The 23,444-nt window shown below is 41.1% G+C and overlaps 1 protein-coding gene across 6 annotated transcripts in view; it reads right to left on the reverse strand.

Moving 5' to 3' along the window:
• Nucleotides 1–293: 293 nt before the first annotated feature.
• The window catches only part of klhl13 (kelch-like family member 13), a 169,612-nt gene continuing 146,461 nt past the window's right edge, over nucleotides 294–23,444 (reverse strand). For all 6 annotated transcript variants that reach the window (XM_078412628.1, XM_078412631.1, XM_078412634.1 and 3 more), the window contains 5 exons: nucleotides 21,425–21,557; nucleotides 19,437–19,633; nucleotides 17,716–18,511; nucleotides 8,446–8,559; nucleotides 294–1,581 (listed from right to left, as the gene is read on the reverse strand). In XM_078412628.1, the coding sequence (XP_078268754.1) occupies nucleotides 1,094–1,581; nucleotides 8,446–8,559; nucleotides 17,716–18,511; nucleotides 19,437–19,633; nucleotides 21,425–21,557 (1,728 nt within the window). In that variant the 3' untranslated portion in view covers nucleotides 294–1,093. The remainder of the gene's footprint in view (nucleotides 1,582–8,445; nucleotides 8,560–17,715; nucleotides 18,512–19,436; nucleotides 19,634–21,424; nucleotides 21,558–23,444) is intronic.

Consider the following 23,444-nt stretch of genomic DNA (forward strand, 5'->3'; position numbering starts at 1 on the left):
AAGGGAAATAAACAGGCTTTCCAACGGTATAAGATTTATTGCCAAGAAGCATTGTTACAACAAAGAAATAATCTACCAAACACAAATGTCCTTATTTTTTGTGCTATGTTTATATCCAAAACATTAACGTAACCCTTTCCCTCTTCACATAAGGCTGCAGTGTGCTATTTCCTTCACTCTCTTATGCCAACAGATCATTTTGTGAAGTTAAAGATAACAAAGAATAAAAAGGCAAACATGAAAAAGTTTTGGAAGAGATACAGTTTAGAAAGTATGATGGCTTGGTGGTTTCAGTTAAACCTTTATTGAACAAAAGTGTTGAGCGCCATGGTTCATGTTCGCTGAGTTGCAGCAGTTCTCCTCCTGACGCCACAGAGTGCATTAAATAACTTCACCATCCAAGATGTACAGAGGAGAGATGCACTGCGCTAACGGCCTGTACAGCAAACAAAGGAGCAGCCAACCAGGGGTCAAAATCAGACTGGCCAGCTTGTCAAATTCAGAAGTGAAATGATGGTAACACAAATACTGCACACTGGAATCCAAACCGTCAGAGCTGTGTTTAACTTAAGATACCAAAAAGACCAGTTTTGTTTTGTAACTTCAAATAGGTGGGGCAAGTGATTAGTCGGGGTCAACATTTTAATGCCGTTTGATAGGCTACCTTCCCACATCTATTTGCACTGTATTAAATTAGTTGTCAAATCTTGAAGACCATGGTAATGAATAAGCATTTATAGGTTAGTTATTGAACAGTTTTAAATGAATCAGAGGGAAATCCTCTGCATTGCAAATGTGTAGAGGAAAAAAAAAAATCACACTGTATAACAGTTAAATTGTTGAACTTTTTCAGACAGAGTTCAATCCTGGACATATATATTTTGTTATGTCTCTCTTGCAACAGGCAGACAGACAACTGATGCCAACAGTACTGCACAAATAGCTCGATCCACTGTTTCTGCAATTATACTCGAGTCACTGCCTACAATAGTTACTACTGAGCAAAATAGGCAGATAATCTTTGATATTAATTATGATGCTGTGCAAATGAGTTCTTTGTAAGAGCTGAAGTGAGAGCGACTGCGTCCCTTGTTTAAGGTGCAGATAGAGGCGATTCTCGGGAAGGTGACCCAATATTTTCATCCGGTGGAAAGACTGTAAGAGTACATGCTCTGATCCCTCCCAGCGACTCAGGGAGATCAAAGACCTTCTGCCATTCATCCTTCTCAGGGTCGTACTTCTGAACTATCTCCACCATGCAGCGGTTGTTCCAGGAATAGCCCCCCACCACGTAGATCTTGTTCTCAAAGACTGCCACACCCACATCGCTCTGCCCACGCAACATGGCAGCGATCGGAGTCCAGTGGTCCAAGGCCGGCGTGTAGAACTCGCAGCTCAGAACATCGTCATAATCGCTGGTTCCCCTGAAGTGATTGCCTCCAATGACGTAAAGTCGATCTCCAACGGTGCACATGCAGTGTAGCCCTCGGACAGTGGTCATGGGAGCCTTCTGCGTCCACTTGTCTGTGTCAGGGTCGAAGCACATGAGTTCTTTTTGAAAAGTGTCATGAGTAATCCCTCCTGCAGAACAAGAACAAAAACTATTAGCAAAAGTTTCTTCAGTGAGGTTTATTTCCACCCCTGCTCCCCGACCAAAAAAATGAACCAGTAATTACTACAATTCTTGAGGAAATTGAGGAGATTCAATATGTCAACAGATACTCTCTTGAACTTCTGTAGGTGTACAGCAAAGTGCAAAATTGAAGTGGATCCAGGTTCTTGGTGAGGTAGGAGTTGATATGCGCCATAACAAAACATTCAAAACACTTCATCACCATGAACATCTACCGACTCCATGACCAAGGGAAACCAATTATGAGCGCAACGGAAAGGCAAAGTGGTGATAAGGCACTGAAGGGACCAGCAGCCGGTAAGCTGAAGATGTGGTGGAAATGGACAATGTTACAGTCGTAGAAAAGGTTAAATGATCTCCAGGCTTGCAATACAAAAGGTAAATGTGTTGATACTTTTTCCTATTAAGAGAGGACATCAGCATCAATATAAGAACGCAGCCCATTCAAATGTTGTTATTTAGAACCTGTTCTGCCATTCAACAAGATTAATAGACCCACTGAGTTACTCCAGCACTTTGTGTTGAGATCATTGTTTATCTGTATTTTAACTGTCTGCCTTGATTCCATATCCTTAACATCTCTGCTTCCCAGAAGTCATTCTGGCATTGTTTCCAACTGTTGAATTAATCTACCCTAAACAATTACATCGTGGATAAAGTTGCAGCCACTGTTGTTTTGTGGCCTCTTTATTCAGGGAGCCCCAAGCAGGGACAGGCCATTCCAACTTCTAGATCAAATATTTTAATCATCTCAATTAAGCCAGGGTGGAATAAACATGTGGCTGCTCATCATGCTGAAGCTAAGGATGCCTTTAAGGCTTGGGTCCTGGCAGGTAGGCCCAGAGAGGGGCCTGTCCTGGATCACAAAAAGCTTAGTAATGCTCGGTATAAATATGCAGTTCGTTATATCAGCAAACACGAACAATTAATGAGAGCAGACTCTATGGCTGATAAGCTCCTTGGTAACGATGTTACTGGCTTCTGGAAGGAGGTGAGAGCTCTGAACAGAGGCAGTACATCGTTACCATGTACCATAGAAGGAGTCTCAGGAGCCGACAACATAGCTGATTTGTGGAGGCAACATTACTCTGAGCTATTCAATTGTATTAAAAGTGATCCCTACAAAGTGGGCAACATTGCCAACAGTGACAAAGTGGGAATCACAGCCAATAAGGTCTATCAAGCAATCACACAGCTAGCTGATAACAAAGCTAGCGGCTTAGATCAGATCACTGCAGAGCACCTCAAACTTGCAAGCCCGAGGGTTGCTGCCCTTCTTGCAATCTGTTTTACTGGCCTTATGAATCATGGTCTGTTACCGGACTCCATGTTGTCCGTTACTCTGGTGCCTGTCATCAAGGACAAAGCGGGCAAGGTGGGGAGCTTGGATAATTACAGACCGATTGCTCTAGCCAGTGTGTTATCCAAAGTCCTGGAAAGAATTTTATTAGATAGATTATGTTTTTATTTGGGTACTACAGACAACCAGTTTGGCTTCAAGGCTAAGCATGGTACTGATTTATGTATCTATGCCCTGAAGGAAATGGTTGAAATGTATAGAAGGCAGAATTCCTCTGTGTTAATTGGTTTTATTGATGCCTCTAAAGCTTTTGATCGAGTCAACCATCATAAGCTGTTCCAAAAACTGAGTCAAAGAGGAGTGCCTAACAGTATAATTAGGGTCCTGGCATATTGGTACGCCAACCAGAGCATGCAGGTCAAATGGGGTAATGCAGTCTCTGTACCATTTGGTGTTGGTAATGGGGTTCGCCAGGGGGGGCTACTTTCACCAGCCCTCTTTAATGTGTACATGAATGATTTATCTGACCAGCTTAGAGGCTGTAAAACAGGATGTATGATTGGTAACACCCTGGTAAACCATCTTATGTATGCCGATGATCTGCCGGTTTTTTCTCCTAGCAGTGCTGGGTTTCAGCAGATGTTGAATATATGCTCTGAGTATGGTGTCCAATTTGACGTGAAATACAATGCTAAAAAGAGCGTTGTCATGATTTGTAAAGTAAAAGGGGACAAAGATCTAGTCTTCCCATCATTTTACCTGGCAGGGCAGGTTCTATCTGTCTGCTGTAAAGCTAAGTATCTGGGACATGTCATCACAGATCAAATGTCTGATGATGAGGACATGTATAGACAGCGCCACATGTTGTATACACAAGCTAACATGTTGGTTAGGAAATTCCACTGGTGCTCAGGAAATGTCAAGATAAACCTGTTTAGAGCGTATTGTACTCCTCTTTACACTGCTCCTTTGTGGATAAAGTTTAATAAGTCAAGCATCCATAAACTTAAGGTTGCCTATAATGACTGCATGCACATATTGCTTAGAAAGCCAAGGTGGTGCAGTGCAAGTGAACTGTTTTGTAGTGCAGGAGTCAATACGTTTCATGCCCTGTTGAGGAATCTCATGTTTAAATTTATATGCCGATTGAATGGTTCTCAGAATTCCATCATTGTGCTGCTGGTAAATCCTGGTTTCAGTGCCGTGAGATACCTGTCACCTATGTGGAAACGTTGGTATTGTTGCCTTTTCTAATTTAATTTAATTTTATATGTATATACTGTGTACTGTATGTGTATTCTAATGGACCATGAGTCTGCTTAATAAAATTTATTATTATTATTATTATCAAAACTTTATCTACAGTTAAACAAGCACAAAGCTAACAATTTAACCCTCTGAATAATTCCTTGTGATCTTTATTTTTTGAAAACAAATATCCTGATGTAATTGTGTGCATTTTTTCTCTCTTTACGGCAAGGATTAATTCGTTTGAAATTAGAGCAATGGGATTGGCAATATTAATGATTTCAGTGGTATATAGCAGCAATATGAAAATGCATTTGTGTGTGAAGGACAGGGGCAGGGATATTTATGATGATATTTTCAGAAGCAACAGGGCAATGTAAAATGATGTATATTTGTAAAAGATGCTATTTTGAAAAAGTTTACACAATTCTCAATTGTGAATTAAATCTAAGCAAAACCGTCAGATGAAAGAGAGGTGGAGATTTACTGATGGTTCATAAAGGAAAGCCAGAACAATATTATCTGATCAATTTAGCTGTTCAAAGATCAGCCTAAATAAAAGGTAACAAACATGATCAAAGTAGGAGGTAGACACAAAATGCTGGAGTAACTCAGCGGGTCAGGCAGCATCTCTGAAGAGAAGAAATGGGTGACGTTTCGGGTCGAGGCCCTTCTTCAGACTGATGATCAGAGTAGGAGATCAACGTGCGAACAAAAGAAAGACTGGCATTGATTTAGTGTTGTTTAGATTCTCCCAAAATGTTGTTTACCTGACAAAGTAATTTTGAAATCCTTATCTGTCATATGTAGGAAGCACGGCAGACAGTTTCAACCACAATGTTCCACAAATGACAGTGAAATAAATGAAAAGCCTGGTAGACACGAAATGTTGGAGTAACTCAGCGGGTCAGGCAGCATCTCTAGAGAGAAGGAATGGGTGACGTTTTGGGACGAAACCCTTCTTCAGCAAATTTAGCAAATTTGCAGATGATACTAAGCTGGGGGGTAGTGTGAATTGTGAGGAAGATGCAATAAGGCTGCAGGGTGACTTGGACAGGTTGTGTGAGTGGGCGGATACATGGCAGATGCAGTTTAATGTAGATAAGTGTGAGGTTATTCACTTTGGAAGTAAGAATAGAAAGGCAGATTATTATCTGAATGGTGTCAAGTTAGGAAGAGGGGATGTTCAACGAGATCTGGGTGTCCTAGTGCATCAGTCACTGAAAGGAAGCATGCAGGTACAACAGGCAGTGAAGAAAGCCAATGGAATGTTGGTCTTCATAACAAGAGGAGTTGAGTATAGGAGCAAAGAGGTCCTTCTACAGTTGTACCGGGCCCTGGTGAGACCGCACCTGGAGTACTGTGTGCAGTTTTGGTCTCCAAATTTGAGGAAGGATATTCTTGCTATTGAGGGCGTGCAGCGTACGTTCACTAGGTTAATTCCCGGAATGGCGGGACTGTCGTATGTTGAAAGGCTGGAGCAATTAGGCTTGTATACACTGGAATTTAGAAGGATGAGGGGGGATCTTATTGAAACATATAAGATAATTAGGGGATTGGACACATTAGAGGCAGGAAACATGTTCCCAATGTTGGGGGAGTCCAGAACAAGGGGCCACAGTTTAAGAATAAGGGGTAGGCCATTTAGAACGGAGATGAGGAAGAACTTTTTCAGTCAGAGAGTGATGAAGGTGTGGAATTCTCTGCCTCAGAAGGCAGTGGAGGCCAGTTCGTTGGATGCTTTCAAGAGAGAGCTGGATAGAGCTCTTAAGGATAGCGGAGTGAGGGGGTATGGGGAGAAGGCAGGAACGGGGTACTGATTGAGAGTGATCAGCCATGATCGCATTGAATGGCGGTGCTGGCTCGAAGGGCTGAATGGCCTACTCCTGCACCTATTGTCTATTGTCTATTGTCAGACTTTTTGTATCTACCTTCGATTTAATGCTGCCTGACCCGCTGAGTTACTCCAGCATTTTGTGTCTACCTTTGATTTAAACCAGTATCTGCAGTTCTTTCCTACACATGAAAAGCCTATTTGGTCTTGAGATGCTGGGCTCGGTTTGACTTTGTCAACTGTCCCCTTGATTTGTTTTTTCTCCTCTCAGCCATGGTGGCACAGTGGTGCAGCGCCCAGAGTCCATGGTTCGATCCTCCCCTCGGGTGCTGTCTGCGTGGAGTTTGCATGTTCTACCTGTGCCCGCAGTAGTTTCCACTGCTTTCCTCCAATATTCCAAAGACATGCAGGCTTGCAGGTTAATTGGTCTTTTCTTGGATATTCTTTCATGAGAACGTCCAGATCTCTCTGACCTCCAGCATTTAATCATCTAACATAGAACAATACAGGGACAGGCCCATTGGCCCATGACTGTGCCGGACATGTTGGCAAAACCAACTCTGATCTGCCTGCACATAATCCATACCCCTTCATTCCCTGTTTATGATATGGCTATCTAAAAAGTCTCAAACATCATTTAAAGCGTGCTAAATTTTATTGTGCCTGGACTCGCACTTCACTTCCTTTCTAAATAGATATATAAGGACTGGGTTGATAAAAATACTGTCTGCTGTAGCAACACGTAGGTGACCTGACATTTCAAAGAGCTTGGTACTTAAATGGCATCTTTCATACCCAAGGACATGTGAAATCACTCTGATTTCAATAAAGTACTTTAGAAGGAAAGATTGTTGTCATGCGTGAGACATGGCAGCCAATTTGCAAGCTTTCACGAATATCAGAGCAAACTGTCTGTGTGATGCATGAGATAAATATTGCACAGGATAATACAGATTCATTAGTCTGCTCCCTGTTGAACAAAACAAAAGCAAAAAATTCTGTAAATGCTCAAGACAGCATCTGCACAGAGGGAAACAGACAATGTTGTGGGTCAATAAAAACCAATGAAGGTCTAATACATCACCAAAAATTAAGCAATCCTTGCTGTCAGATTTTTGTTATTTATCGCTTGCTTTTGAGGCTTTATTATATGCAAATTTGCTGCCATATTTCTAGCATCGTAATAATGATTACATTTCAAAATTATTTCATTCACAGATTTAGAAATTCTGACTTTCTTTTCTTTAAATAATTCTGTTGAATAATGTCCAAGATAACTATACATAGTTATAGGACTCTGCAACAATACAGGTGGTGAGTTACAGTCAACCTGAATGATTACCCATAAATTGCAGATCTGACTGACAACGATGTCTGAAATGAAAGCTGAAACAAGGAACTACTGATGCTGGTTTACAAGAGAAGACAGAGTGCTGGAGTTGTTTATTGGGTCAGGCTACATCTCTGGACAATATGGATAGGCTGTTTCAGGGTCAGGATCCTTATTCAAGCTGATTCAGGGTCCTGATCCGAAACATCGCCAATCTATGTACCCCAGAGATGCTGCCTGATCCACTCTGCTACTTCAGCACTTTTATAAACTAGCATTGTTGCCTATCCATATTCTGATGATATGCTGGCTGACCCGTTGAGCTACTCCAGCATTCAGTGTCTTCCTACGTAGAAAGATACAAAGCAGGAAGGTTACGAACATGCAACACATTCGTGAGCTTAGCACAACCATTGGCCTGAATGCTGCACCACACAAGGATGTGCAAACCTATGGTACTCTGTCAGCAGGAAGCTTAAGAAAAAACATCTTAGGTAGACACCTGCTGGAGTATCTTAGCGGGTCAGTCTGAAGAAGCATCTCGACCCAAAACATCACCCATTCCTTCTCTCCTGAGATGCTGCTTGACCTGCTGAGTTACTCCAGCATTTTGTGTCTACCTTCGATTTTAACCTGCATCTGCGTTTTATTTCCTAGAAAAAACATCTTTATTGTTTCAACAGAAGTGTACTGCTTGCTGAAGATCTAATCAATCTCTTATGTATCGCCCGAGTCTTGGTCTGATGAAGCATGTCTTCAATTCTCTTACCAATTCCAAGGTAGTCACCCAAAGGACGTGATTTATTCCAATATTCAGAGTACAGTGACAATTGCTTTTTCTTCCCTAGCCTGGGATCGTGTTGCATTTACTGAGCTAGTGGTTAGATTTATACAAACTGAAAGAACACGAGACCCATTGGTGAGAGCTTCCGAAAAGTACAGGTACTTAGTGCAACTATGTAGATTTGTGACCCTGCAGAGTCAAGTTGGATTGGTCTACATTGATACATGGCGAGTCAAGAAACATTGAAGATTCGTGATTACAATTAGCTTAAAAATCTTCCAGATAAGTTGAAACAGTAATCGGAGCAGATAACTACCTGAAATGTACATGTAGTTGCCATACACAGTCCCAGCATGTCCATAGTGAGGTTCATTCATTTTGGCGACATAGTTCCATTCATTGGTTCTGGGATTGTAGCATTCCACAGTGGCTGTTATAAACAAATGAGAAATGATCACAAAATGCAGAGTGCACAATTTATTCTACAAATGAAAATTGCCATTATCAGTATTGATCATGGAGGTAGGTATTCTTGTTTCCAATAATTAATGATTATCTAGAAATGCCTAACCATTAGCATCAATACTGGTGATAGATGTACCCATTACTCTTCATGAATAAGTCTACATCTTATTCATTGTTGATCAACATTATACCCAATGCAGTGGATAAGTCCCCATGCTATGAAGGAACAATACAGGTCCATTTACACCTATAACAGTTGAGATGACTTCATTTTGTTTGCATCCATGTTTTTTTTACACATAGGGCTTCAAATTACGCACAGGGGACCAAATATTCACACAGTTAGCATTTCCTAAAATTATGGTAGTACTGTAGAAGTTTAAAAAATCACAATTTCCTGTGACTTGGTACCTTTCCAGTATAAAAATGTCTTTGACATTAGGTTTAGTTTGGAGATACAGCGTAGAAACAGGCTTCTCGGCTCATGCCAACCATCTGTTTTGTCGGGATGGTTCACAAAGGTTCTATGTTATCCCATTTTCTCATCCACTCCCTATACATCAGGGGCAATTTATTGGAGATCAATTAACCTACAAGCGCCACGATTTTGGGAATGTGCAAACTCCACACAGACGGCACCCTAGGTCAGGATTGAACCCAGGTCTCTGGCGCTGTGAGGCAGCAGGTCAGCCAGCTGTTGCACTGTGTTGCCCAATGTTTATTTGAAGCATGAAAAAGTCTGCATTTTCAATATGATACTCTTTAGTTTGTTGAGAATTAACTACAAAAGCTGTAAGTCATGTTTCCTTACATGACAGGAGTGAACCATTTGGCCCAGAGTCTACGGCAATTCTCAGAACTATCACTTCAATCCCATTTCACAACTCAGTTCCCTGTAACCTATCACATGCCCAGTAATTTCACATTGATTCCCCTCCAAACAATTACACTCGAGATACATTTACAATAGTCATTATCCAACCAATATTTTGGGAACTGGTGTACCTGGGGAGACCAATGCAATCACAAGGAGTTTTGGCAAACTCCACGTAGACTGCACCAGTGGTCAGGATTGAGCAGCTCGTGAGTATAGATCGAAACACAATTGATCAGACAACTTTGTTTCATAATGGGGAAATCATGTTTGACAAATGTTAGTTAATTAAGGACATAACAAACAGGGTGACTAGTTAATTAAGGACATAACAAACAGGGTGACTAAATGCAAGGCAGTTCATTTAGCAAGTGATCTTCTCTGCACTGCCAACATTGCTTATATATTCTTCATGTAGAGACCAAAACGTTACACATTACTCCACGCGAGGCCTGATCACATCTTCCCAAGCTGCATCAAAACTTTACACTCTGTATCCCTTGTAATAAATACTAATATTCCATGACTCCCTAATCACCTCTAACTGTCTACTAACTCCCCTATGTTTCATGTACCAGGATTTCCGGTCCATGTGCATCTATTTGTGGTCTCACTTCGCTTAAATAACTATTTACTTTTTACATTCTTCTATCCCCAAATTGTTCGATGCATTGCCAATTTCCTAACATCAATATCCTTGGACAGGCTTTTTTTTGTCTTTCTGACTAGTTGCCAGCCTAGTTGTCCTTGTATCATCAGCAGATTTGTCTCGAGTGTTCTCAATCCCTTTATCCAAGACCTTCATGTGGATCACAAACAGTGCAGTCTCTAACACTACTGATCCCCATTGCACCCTGTTCACCACTGCCAATCCGTAAGTGACTGATTATCCTGAGTTTATTTTCTGTGAATTAGCCACTCCATTATCCATGTCACTATATATAATCCTCAAGACCATGCACTTTTATCTTGCACGTAACTTTTTATGTGGCATTTTACTGACTACTTTCTGGAAATGCAAATACACCACATCCACTGGCTCCCCTTTAATCACTTCTTGTATGTTGCGTCCTCAATTTGTCAATTTATAAAACAAAAATGTCTCTACTAGACATTCTTTAGATTTTCTAAAAGTCCTGCTATTACCTTTTTAAGAATGGATTCCAGTATTTTCTCATTGACAGATGTTTCCCTGAGTGACCTATGCTTTCTGCCTTCCGTCTCTCTCCTTTGAACACTGGTGTTACCTTGGCAGCATTCTAATACTAATCAGTGCAGCCTCTATTCCTGCAGCCACTTCCTTCATGCAGAACGATGCGGGCTCTCGTGTCCAAAGGAGTATTCATTCTTTAGTCCCATTAGTTTGCTGATATTTCCCTCATTAGCAAAAAGGATAATTTTATGTTCCTACCTTCCGATAGCCCCTTGATAACCTGTTATTGACGGGATATTTTGTGTCTTCTACAATGAAGATCAGTCCATAGTGATCATCAAGAATTTCTACCACCTGGCATCAGTTGTTCCCCAGTCTACTCCCTTCAATTTTATATGGCTACTAGACCAAGTGGACCCGTTGGGCCCAAAGCTCTCCTGCATTGGTACAGCACCCTGTCCTCCCCCCCTCCCCTCTCTCCTCAACCCCCGCCCTCCCCTCTCCCCCACTCTCCCCCACTCCCCCTCCCTCCCTCCTCCTCCCCTCCTTTTAAACTGAAAAATGTAAATAACTTTTAAAATATAACATCGATTTCAATAAAACTACTTGCATTATCACTAAAGTCACAATGGTGAGTAAGGTGGGCCTAAAATTGTCACGCTATCGTGTACCGTTTTGGCTGAAGTTCAGTCACAAATAAGATAACAAACGAGAGTTTTAGTATATAGATAAAAGCTCCAAAAATCAATTACTAAATTACTTTCTAGTTTCTTTTCATACTTTTCTCCCTTGTTATGATATTAGTCATCTTTTGCTTGTTTCTAAAAATTCCCCAATCCTCTGGTTGTCAATCTTCACAACATTGTTTGTCCAATCTTTCATTTTGATTCTGTGGAAATTAGTGCTTTTAACATCAATGATATTTATGGCATTAAATACCATCTTTCCATTCTGCCTCTATACACTGAAACCCCTTGAAATACTCAAGAGTAATTAAAAAAATATTGGGCATAAAAAAAAATTCAAAGTAATTTATAAACTTTCGCATTTGTTTTCAGAAGTGTCATACATTGAGTTTATTTTGTTTTATGAACTATTTTGACAAATTCTCTGTAACACAGATATAGAGTTTTTACAACATTCATTTTAAGGAAGGGAATATATTCAATATGGAGGCATAAGGAACTGCTGGAATATATTGTAAAACACAAAGTGCTGGAGGAACTCAGTGGGTCAGGCAGCATCCATTCCCTCCACAGATGCTGCCTGATCTCAGAGTTAGTCCAGCAGTTGTGTTTTACATAATATATTCATCATGATCTGTTTTTCCACTGATGAATAAAACAAGAAACAGGCTTTGATAAATACTTGTACTAACACCTCTCGCACCATATCGCCTTTTCCCTGAAATTACTCCACTGTGAGCTATTACACAATTGCTATAAGTGGAAATGTAATAATAAATCCTTTCATGAGTGCTTGTTCCTAAATTCTTACACCTCAAATGTAATAAAGTTTAATATCAAATGGAGCATCACTTAAAGCATGCAGCAAAGTACATTTTGTGCTATTTAATTAATTTGATAACTTTACATTAAAAATGGTTCAATTGGTACATTTCTAACCAGGTCTGTGTAAATGCTCATAGATAATAAACTGTCTGTACCTGTCATTGAGTATCCTATATACACTGATGAGCCAAAACATTATGTTATCATGGGCACTCTGTGGCTATGCAGCCCATACGCAGCAGGGTGCGATGCACTGTGTATTGTGACACATTCCTCCCGTCACAACCATTAACATTTTCTGTGACTTGTGCCACAGTCGACCTTCTGTCGGTTCGGACAGACGGGATAGCCTTCGTTGCCCTCGCGCATCAATGAGCCTTGGGCGCCCAACACCCTGTCGCCGGTTTGTCCCTCCTCGGACCACTGTCGGTAGGTACTCACCACTGCTGACCAGGAGCACCCCACAAGCCTTGCCGTTTCACAGATGCTCTGACCCAGTCGTCTGGCCATAACAATTTGGCCCTTGTCAAAGTCGCTCAGGTCTTTACTCCTGCCCATTTCTCTGCATCCAACATATCAACATCAAGAACTGACTGTTCACTTGCTGCCTAATATATCCCACTCCTTGACAGGTGCCATTGTAACAAGATAATCAATGTTATTCACTTCACCTGTCAGTAGTCATAATGTTTTGGCTGATTGGTGTATATCCTTATGCTGATTCTACCATCTCATGTTCACCAGAAAACGAAGCTAACTAGAGGTCAGAACCTGCCTTAGAACATAAAACATAGACAAGTGCAGCACAGGAACAGGCTCTGCGGCCCACAATGTCTGTGCCAAACATGGTGCCAAGCTACACTATTCATACTTGCCTGCACATGATCCAGACCCTTCCATTCCCCACATATCCACGTGCCTATTAAACACTGCTAATGCATCTTCATCCTCCACCACCCCTGGCAGTGTCTTCCAGGCACTCACAACCCTCTGTGTAAAACTTGCTCAATACATCTCCTTTAAACCGTTCCAACTTAAAGCTATGTCCTCTGGTCTTGACATTTTCACCTTGTGAAAAAGATTCCGACCATCTACCCTATCTATGCCTCTCATAATTTTATATCATTCTATCAGGTTTTCGCTCAACCTCCAGCATTCCATAAAAAACAATCCAAGTTTGTCCAAGCACTGCTTATAGTTAACATCCTCCAATCCAGGCAACGTTCTGGTAAACCTCTTTTGCACCCTCTCCAAAGCTTCCTCATTCTTCCTGTAACGGGGCAACCAGAACTGCATGCAATACTCAAAATGCAACCTAACCAAGGTCCTACAAAGCTGCAACATTAAAGAAACATTGCTCAATATCAGTGCAACCCCCCATTTCAGTATTGTGTATTTCATTAAGAGCCCTCATTACAATCAATTAAAACCGTAAATTAAGTAGTTTTTACATTGTTTAATAACACAGTGGCCCGATTCCAAGTTACATTGTGCAACCACTAAAAGCATCCCCAGCTGCCAATGAAAGACATTACATGGTACCCCCTGCTCAATGATTAAATGGTTTCATTTGAAACTAAATGAACCAGTAAGAGACATCAAATATTCAACACTCTCAGACAACCCAAACACAATTTAAATAAAGATATTGGCAGAACTGTACCACAATACTAACTGAAAACATTCCTTTCCTGCTTGGGACAAATGGTAAATTTGCAAAAATAAACAATGAAGTCTCCTCTTCATTAGAGAAACCAAACATTGATTGGGTGATGGTTTTGTGGAGCACCCGAGCTCAGTCCACATGCACAAGTTTAAGGAACTGTGCCTCAGCTTCCACCTGACACATTCTCCCTGTTCAAAAATTGGTCACAAAAATATGGTCTCTTATCTTTAACAACATGTTCTTACCCCTACCTCAATCTGCCTTATCTTCCTATTTTCGCTGCCACAATGCACTATGCATAATCCAGAGATGACCACCTTTGAGGTGTAAGAAAATAACTGCAGATGCTGGTACAAATCGAAGGTATTTATTTCACAAAATGCTGGATTAACTCAGCAGGTCAGGCAGCATCTCAGGAGAGAAGGAATGGGTGACGTTTTAGGTCGAGATCCTTCTTCAGACCTTTGAGGTCCTACCTTTTAACTTCCTCACTAATTCCTGAAAATTTGACTACAGGACCTTCATTGCTGCAATTGGTACCTTGGTGTGTTGCTTCCTTCCAATCATAAAATACTCTCCTTACTCCATGGAGTGGTTTCAGATGGGTTGCTGACAGCAGTTAGAATTGTTTATTGAGTATTTGAACTTGTTTATACATTGAAGGCAATGGACCAAGTACTGGGAGATGGAAGAATTCCCATTAGTCAGCAGAGACTAGTTGAGCCGAATGATTTGTTTCTATGCTGCACAATTCTATGACTTTTATGACAAATGCCTTCTGTGGAGATATCTGTTTTGATCTTTGATAACAGGAGGGAACCTTTCTGAAATCACATTAATTCCCCAAAATAAATAACCATCACAAAACCAAACAAAGTGCATGTTCGAACAAGCAAAGTTGTTCGTAAACAAAAAGGCAGATGCAGAACTAACAACTCCCAAGTTATCTTAGTGCCCAAAAGGTAATACAAGAGGACAATGAAATGTGGGAGCATGCAAACAAATCACAATGAAATATGAATTCTCATGAGATCTTCTTTAAAGGGTGACTCATTATTGCAATTATTCACAATGAATAGGAATTGCAAATAAGAAACATTTCCTTTGAAACATTTCCTAAAATCAAACCTTTCCTCAAATTCGACGACACAGAAAAAATCATTCACGCTTTCATTTCCTCCCGCCTAGACTACTGCAACTCCCTATACACTGGGATCAGCCAATCTTCCCTGTCCCGCCTGCAACTGGTCCAAAACGCCGCAGCGAGACTCCTGACGGGTACCCGTAAAAGGGACCACATCACCCCGATTCTGGCCTCTCTCCACTGGCTCCCTGTACGGTACAGAATCAACTTCAAGCTCCTCCTATTCACGTATAAAGCCCTAAATGGACACTCCCCCCCCTACATCAAAAATCTTCTAACCCCCCTCTCTAACTCCAGGTCCCTCAGATCGGCCGACTTGGGGCTATTCACTATCCCGCGGTCTAGGCTTAAACTCAGGGGTGACCGCGCTTTTGCGGTTGCAGCTCCTAGACTGTGGAACAGCATCCCTCTCCCGATCAGAACTGCCCCCTCCATCGACTCCTTTAAGTCCAGGCTCAAAACATATTTCTACTCCCTAGCGTTTGAGGCTCATTGAGGAGGCGCTGTGAACTGTTTGCGTGCTACTGTATGTTTTCATTTTTTTTTCTATTGGAACCTAATCAAATGTACAGCACTTTGGTCAACGTGGGTTGTTTTTAAATGTGCTATACAAATAAAATTGACTTGACTTGACTTGACAATCATGTCAGATTGATTTTGCTGCTTCTACAGCTCATCCTAACAATGCGTGGAGAAGCATCAACCGATAACCTCTTGAATATTAAGCACTGTTATAGACAGAGTCTAATTTTTGTCAAACAGCAGATCTGATTAAAGCTTTGCGATCTTGCCAAATCCAATCCTGAATGGTGGACAATTAGAAAAACAGGCAGGGAAAGGCAGCTCCAAAATGTTCCCATCCCCAGAAATGGCAGAATTCACATAATGCAGAAAAATAAATATTTGAAAAATCCTTTAACCAAAAGTACCAAGTATGTGAATCATCTCGGCTTCATTCTGAGGACACATTGCAGGAAGAATTCTTCATCCCATTTGATTCACTCTATCGGATATCTAGAACCTGCTGAGCATACTAAATATAGCAACAGTCAAGTGTTTCAAAATATCTTTGTGTTCCAGAATTAGTCACAGCTCTAGCCAAGGTGCTCAGTACAGTTATAACTCTTGGCATCTACACTAATATAATGGAATATTGCCCAGACATGTCTAATTCATAAAATAAAACAAAGCAAATCCAACGTTGTAATTTATCACTTTTCAGCCTACAGTCCATTATCAACAAAGTGATGGAAGGGTTTGATGACGATGCTGTCATGTTACAATAATTCATCAACAGCCTGTTCACTAACTTTTAGAGTCATAGAGTCATACAGCATGGAAACATCCACCACCCTGTGTGAAAACGTCACCCCTCAGATCCATATTAAATCTCTCCCCTCTCACCTCAAACACATGTCCTCTGGTAAAAGACTTGCATTTATGCTATCTATTCCCCCCATGGGATAGCAGGGCGAAGGCCGCGGACACCAACAGAATCAACAAGCTCATCAGGAAGGCAAAGCACTAAAAAGTATTCAACCACATATAGGGTTTCAGTGATAGTAATAATCCATGCAAGTGATTTATGAAAGGACACTGACACTTAAATTGGACCATTCATATTTGCAAAGAACCGTGTGGCAATGTATCCACCGAATTTTGTAGCAATATATAAGTTCTTGTCTGAGAAGAAAACATATGAACAAATCATTGCACTAAAAACACGACAAGCATATTTTCCTGTTCCAGGGTCTATTGGATTAGATTTTCCAACCCATTAAAGACAATACTAGTTATACCATCATACATTTATCATGTGCAGTGCTCAAAATGGTCAAATAGCAATAACCATTTACCATTCTTAATGAATTTAATTAAGAAGAGGAATTTATAACACTCATTATGCACTGAGTATTTTTAATAATTCAGTAACCTTTTAAAATCAAGAAAGTCTTATTAAGCAGTCAACTTCTCGGTCCAACTCTTTATTCTGCTTTTTAAGATCGTAAGAAAACTGATTGAATCCACCCTGATTATCCACTTTCTGAATGCCATGGTTAGCATCAGCTGACATTGATTTCCGGCAGTTTCTTTTTGCTCTTGGCAAAATACAATTTACCCAACAATGACCATAACGTAAATTGCTGCCTGATTTTTGATCGATTTAGTCATTTAAAATTGGATTATGGATCAAAGATTCTTATAATGACTAATCTAATTGGTTTAGTGTTCACCCAAAAGAGTGGTCAAACAACAGTCTTTATATGTTGTGGAGAATTCAGCGGCATTGTTCAGCTCTTTCGCTTCTGCTCAAATAAGACAGCTAAGAATCTTGAAATATCAGTTACTTTATAAAGAAATTCATGTTCATAAGTGACAGCAGCAGAATTAGGCCATTTGGCTAAGTCTACTCCACCATTCAATCATGGCTGATCTATATTTCCCCCTCAAACCCATTCTCCTGCCTTCTCCCCATAACCCTGACACCTGTACTAATCAGGAATCTATCTATCTCTGCCTTAAAAATATCCATTGACTTGGCCTCCACAGCCTTCTGTGGCGATGAATTGCACAGATTCACCACCCTCTGACTAATGAAATTCCTCCTCATCTCCTTCCCAAAGGAACGTCCTTTTATTCTCAGGCTATAAACTCTGGTCCTAGACTCCCACTAGTGGAAACATCCTCTCCACATCCACTCTATCCAGGCCTTTCACAATTTGATTCCTATCTATTGGTTGTAAAAATCATAACAAGAAAAGAAAATACCTACCTAATTCTCCTGCTGCGTTTCTACCACCGACTGCATAAAGATGTCCTTTCAGAGCACTTAGGTGGAAGAATGTACGCTTTTCATTTAAAGATGCTACTTGCATCCACTTGTTGTACCGAGGGTCATATCTGAAGACAGTGTCAACTGCAGTCTTTCCTTTCGTATCATAGTTGCTCTGCCCACCGACAACGTAAAGGAAGTTTCCAATCACTGCAATGCCATGCTGGTATCTCGGTGCATCCATAGGAGCTAATGATTTCCACTCATGGGTCTTTTCATCGTACAATCTTAGCTCTTTGCTCACTACTAATTGTTGCCTCAGCACTCCTCCCAAGGTTACTAAGTGCGTGTTATCTGAACGGATACATGTTCTCTCAGACTGCATAACAGGCTGCATGTAGGGCATCATCTGATAGTTACTGGCTTCCAGTAATAGGTTGACACAAATGTTGTCCGTTCTCATGAAATCCACCGTTTGAACGTGATTGATTAGTTCCTGCGGTGACATTAGCGGAAACCTAACGTTCTTCATTATCTTGGAGGCAAAATCCATCCGTGTGTCCTCATATCTCAACCAACGGCAGGCGGACTTGAAAAGTTCAAGTTCAGTACAATTTTTGAGGCTGTTGCTGGAAAGCACAAAGGCAAGCCGCTCAAAAGGGAGTTTCATAAATTCGCCAGTACTTAGCAGAGCTGGGAAATTCTTCAGAATGAAATTATTTACATATTTATCTACTTCTGTCAAGTTATAAGTATTGGCGATTCGTCCAACCTCAACACAATTTTCAAGTGAAACCTGGGGAGAAACCAAAACAACAAATATATTATGTCTTTTATGTCTGATTTATTGGTATGTTTTTGAGTACTTCTATAAAAATTCTCATCAAAGTTAACATGAGTGATGCAGAGAAATGAAAACACTTCCCATTTTAGCCATCTAATATTCCCAGGGCATTTACTACTTTTGTGTAACAATGCAGTTCAGTTTCAATCAGCAGAAAACTTTAACAACCTTCTTAAGGACTGCAGGAAACATTTATTATTTTCTGATGAAGCTGTCCATTACAATCTTTCTGAATAATACATGCAAGATTTTTTGCATCAGTGGAGTATCATGGATAATGACAAAACTAGATTTCTCAGGGTAATAGAGCCAGTGTGTGGCTGTGACTGCTAATTCTTAACAGATTAAGGCAATCTTTGTGCTGAAGTGAATGGAGCAAAATTATCAACTCCCACCTGGAAACCATTCCTCTAAGTATCGGTTTTCATAATGAACAATTCATAGATAAAAGGCTGACTAATTTTCTCAAAAACATTTTGAAATAACTAGGCAAAGAAAGCGGACAACCTCCAGAGTTCAGATTGAATTCTGAAACATTATATATTGAAAATGATAAAATTGCAGTTATTGCTAGACGATTTCATAAATACAATCTACAAAATCTGACGATGGCCTCTGAGAAAAGATATATAAAGCTGTTTTAGAAGTCTGTAATAGATAGATATTTGATTTTCCAGTACCAAATGTAGCAGTGATTAGGGGGTTGTAGAATATAAATAACTCAAATCAAAAGTTGAATAATTTCACTTTTTCTTATGTCACAATGTAACTGCAGGAAATATCATAATCAATCTGGTAACCCATAGTAACATTAAGTATAATAAATGAATGCACACTGGATGCTTGAAATAATTAAGAAAAAAATAAAAAAACTTACCCCTGATATAAGGAATACTTTACAGAAATCCAGGACAGGTAAAATCTGCAGAAAGCTTGCTGCTTCCAAAGTATCCTGGAGATTGTCCATATTCAGGGAGAGCTTTGCAGTATAAATAAAATCAATGATTTTCTTCAGCCCTATCCGATTCACTCCATGAAGTTTAATGCACATCAGGTCCTGCTCCTTCATTCCACCTGATCACAAAAAATACAATTGTCACTTCAATGTGCATGGAACCTCAGGTTGGCAAAATTACAAAAGTTAACAAGTAGAAGTTCTAAATAGACCGAAATTAACAAAACATTATAGTCTTAAAAATAGACACAAAGTGCTGGAGTAACTCAGCAGTTCAGGCAGCATCCGTGGAGAACATGGTGAGATGACATTTCGGGTCGAGACCCTTCTCCAGACTAAACATTATAGTCCATAGTCAGTCTTTTTTTGTAAACCAGTATCTGCAGTTCCTTGTTTCTACATTCAACTTACAGTCTGAAAGCTCCGAATGCTTTGACCACATTTTCGGTACAATGTAGGAAATATTTTGATACCATGAGAAAGATATTGTTAAATACAAATTGATTCCTTAAGTTCAGTTCAGTTTAGTTTATAGTCACGTGCACCGAGGTACAGTGAAAAGCTTTTATAATGTGGCAACCAGTCAGCAGCAAGACAATGTATAATTACAATCGAGCCATTTACAGTGTTTAGATACATGATAAGGGAATAATGTTTAGTGCAAGGTAAAGCCAGTGAAGTCCAATGAAAGATAGACCAGGTAGATGAGGTAGATAGACCAGGTAATGAGGTAGATAGTAGTTCAGGACTGTTCTCTGATTTTGGTAGGATGAATCAGTTGCCTCTTAACAGCTGGGAAGAAACTGTCTCTGAATCTGGAGGTGTGCATTTTGACACCTATAGCTTTTGCCCGATGGGAGCGGGGAGAAGAGGGAGTTGGCCAGGGTGTGGCGTCCTGGATTATGCTGCTGGCCTTGCCGAGGTATAAATGGAGTCAATGGAAGGGAGGTTGGTTTCTCTGATGGTCCACAATTCACTGCAATTTGAATGGAGCTCATCCCAACAGTGATTCTGTATTTCAAATTCAGTGTTGGCAAAAGTAAAACCAGATGTATACATGAGGTGATTGGATAAAAGCAACTCACATTAAAAAGCAATCGCATTAAATTTGGGACGAGGTGTTTGGGGATTGGTGGTGGTGGAAAAGTAAAGGAATCTGGGATTATGGAGTGGGATTCCATAGTGAACTGCAAGCAAACATACCCTTCAAAACCTCCATTTATGTAACCTTTCTGATCTTCAACATCTTTGCAACGAGCAAATAGAAATGTTTACATTTTCTAAACATATTTTTTAAATGTCAGTCAAGTTCCTTTCAAATTACAAACTCTAGCAGAAAGGGCAAAGTTTAAGGGAGATGTTTGGGCCAAGTTTATTTTTTATACAGAGGGCGGTAAGTACCTGAAATTTGCTGCCAGGGGTAGCGTTTGAGGCAGATACATTAGTGGCATGAGACTTTTGAACAGGGAATGGAGGGATGTGGATTATGTGCAGGAAGATAAGGAATAGTCTTCGGACATGTTCAACACATTGTGTGGTATAGGGCCTGTTCCTGTACTGTACTATGTTATAAGAACTCAGTGGCTCAATGCCACCCTGCAGTTCTTGTATCTCCAGGTTTCTTACAGATTAGTTTACAGCAATCGTCTGGAAATGACCCCTTGATTCCTGCGGACTCATGGACAATCCTGGTGGTTTGAGAACTCTGTACCTAACTGTGCATTACACTGAAAGTACATGAGAGACTAAGTGCGCTGCAAACGGAACATCACTATGTCTTGGCAAAACTATTAAGGAGGCAAATGCAGGCATGAAGATCTTAAAATATTTCGGGCAAGAGCTCCAAGCACTAAGGCAGTGATTGTACAATGGTTTACATTTCACAAAAACTATGACTTGTTTTGGTTTACCTGTGAACATTGCCTTAAAATAGTCACTGGCTGAGGCCATCATTGCTCGATGGACTGGAAACACTTCATCACCGTCCCCTGGCACCAACGTAACATCACAAAGTAAACCTTCAATTCGGAGTTGGTCGAATCCCTACAAAGTAATGATATTTCAAAAGTCAGGTCACAAGTTGTGAACAATAAATTTAAAAATTCTTTGCCCCCATCAACATTAACTGAAAATCCCAGGTGCAAACACCAGTTTGGCTTAACTGGTACCTCCAAACACTTTAAGTAAGAAGGTTTTAGATTCAACTTACACAACACAGACTTGAGCGTAAAAATCTTTGGAGTCACCGTGAAGGAAACTGAACTGCCAGGGATACTGTTAGTTTGGATTAGACATTATACCAAGGCCTCTTCATCCCCCTCCTGTGGGCAAGGAATACCTCATGCAGTTGCTTTGAAAGAACAGGCTTCATTTCCATGGCTTACTGCCCAACATTTATTCCTCTTGGACATGGACCTGTTATCTAACTGTGTATATTTGTGTATATTTGCACAGCAGCTGCGGCTCACCTGCTGTCCGTTTGTCTTTTGTGTTTTTTGTCTTAATTGTAGTGTTTGGATGTGATGTAGTATTTTTTGTGGTTGTGTACTATGTGTGGGGGGGGGGAGAAACTATAAAAAAATATTGTCTCTTCCGTACGGGGACGCGACCTTTTTTCTGGGTGGTGTCTCCGTTCCCGCTGCGGCCTACCATCGGCCAAACACCTGGAGCTGGCGGCCTCCAGCTGGGGCCACCTGGAGCTCTGGTTCGCAGAGCCCGCGGACCAGACTGTACTCACCAGCTGCGGAGCTGGCTGTTTTCGGAGGCTGTGGTGGCGCTGCGAGTGCGGCTGCGACTCGCCTTCAGAGGCTTCGGTCGCGGGCCGTGGGCCCTGTGCACGTTGGAAGCTCGCAGGTCCCTGGGTGGGGGCCGACTTCGGGAGCTCCGGCAGCGGCAGCGTCTTATTCCGCCGCGAATCGTGGGGCTTGGGTCGGCCCGCTGCCTTTCACCATCTGGCATGGCCTGGAATAGGCCGCGGGATTTTCCACCACCCGGCAGGGGCTTCAATGTAGTGACTGCCCCGACGTGGCACGTTTGACTGCCTGACCGCAGGAGAAGACGGCAGGGGAAGAGAAAGACATTCTGGCCTTCCATCACAGTGAGGAGGTGACTGGAGGAGACTCACGGTGATGGATGTTTTTTGTTGTATGTTGGTTTTGTGATTGTGGGTTTTATTGCTTTCTTTTTATTGCCTCTCATTGTTGACTGTGGGTAACGTAATTTCGTCCAAAATCATGGTTTTGGATGACAATAAAGGCTATTCTAATTCTAATTAGATTAGATGATGGGGAAGTGCAACGAGAGCTGGGTGTCCTTGTACACAGGTCACTGAAAGTAAGCATGCAGGTACAGCAGGCAGTGAAGAAAGCTAATGGTATGCTGGCCTTCATAACGAGCGGATTTGACTACAGGAGTAAAGAGGTCCTTCTGCAGTTGTACAGGGCCCTGGTGAGACCACATCTGGAGTATTGTGTGCAGTTTTGGTCACCTAATTTGAGGAAGGACGTCCTTGCTATTGAGGCAGTGCAGCGTAGGTTCACAAGGTTAATCCCCGGGATGGCGGGACTGTCATATGAGAAAAGATTGGAAAGACAGGGCTTGTATTCACTGGAGTTTAGAAGGATGAGAGGGGATCTTATAGAGACTGGACAAGCGAAATGCAAGAAAAAAATTCCCAGTGGTGGGGGAGTCCAGAACCAGGAGCCACAGTCTAAGAATAAAGCAGAGGCCATTTAAAACTGAGGCGAGAAGAAACTTTTTCACCCAGAGAGTTGTGAATTTGTGGAATTCTCTGCCACAGAAGACACTGGATGAATTTAAAAGAGTTAGATAGAGCTCTAGAGGCTAGTGGAATCAAGGGATATGGGGAGAAGGCAGCCACAGGTTACTGATAGTGGATGATCAGCCATGATCACAATGAATGGCGGTGTT

Source organism: Rhinoraja longicauda, chromosome 15 (genome assembly GCF_053455715.1).
Source record: "Rhinoraja longicauda isolate Sanriku21f chromosome 15, sRhiLon1.1, whole genome shotgun sequence".
NCBI classification, from domain to species: Eukaryota; Metazoa; Chordata; class Chondrichthyes; order Rajiformes; family Arhynchobatidae; genus Rhinoraja; species Rhinoraja longicauda.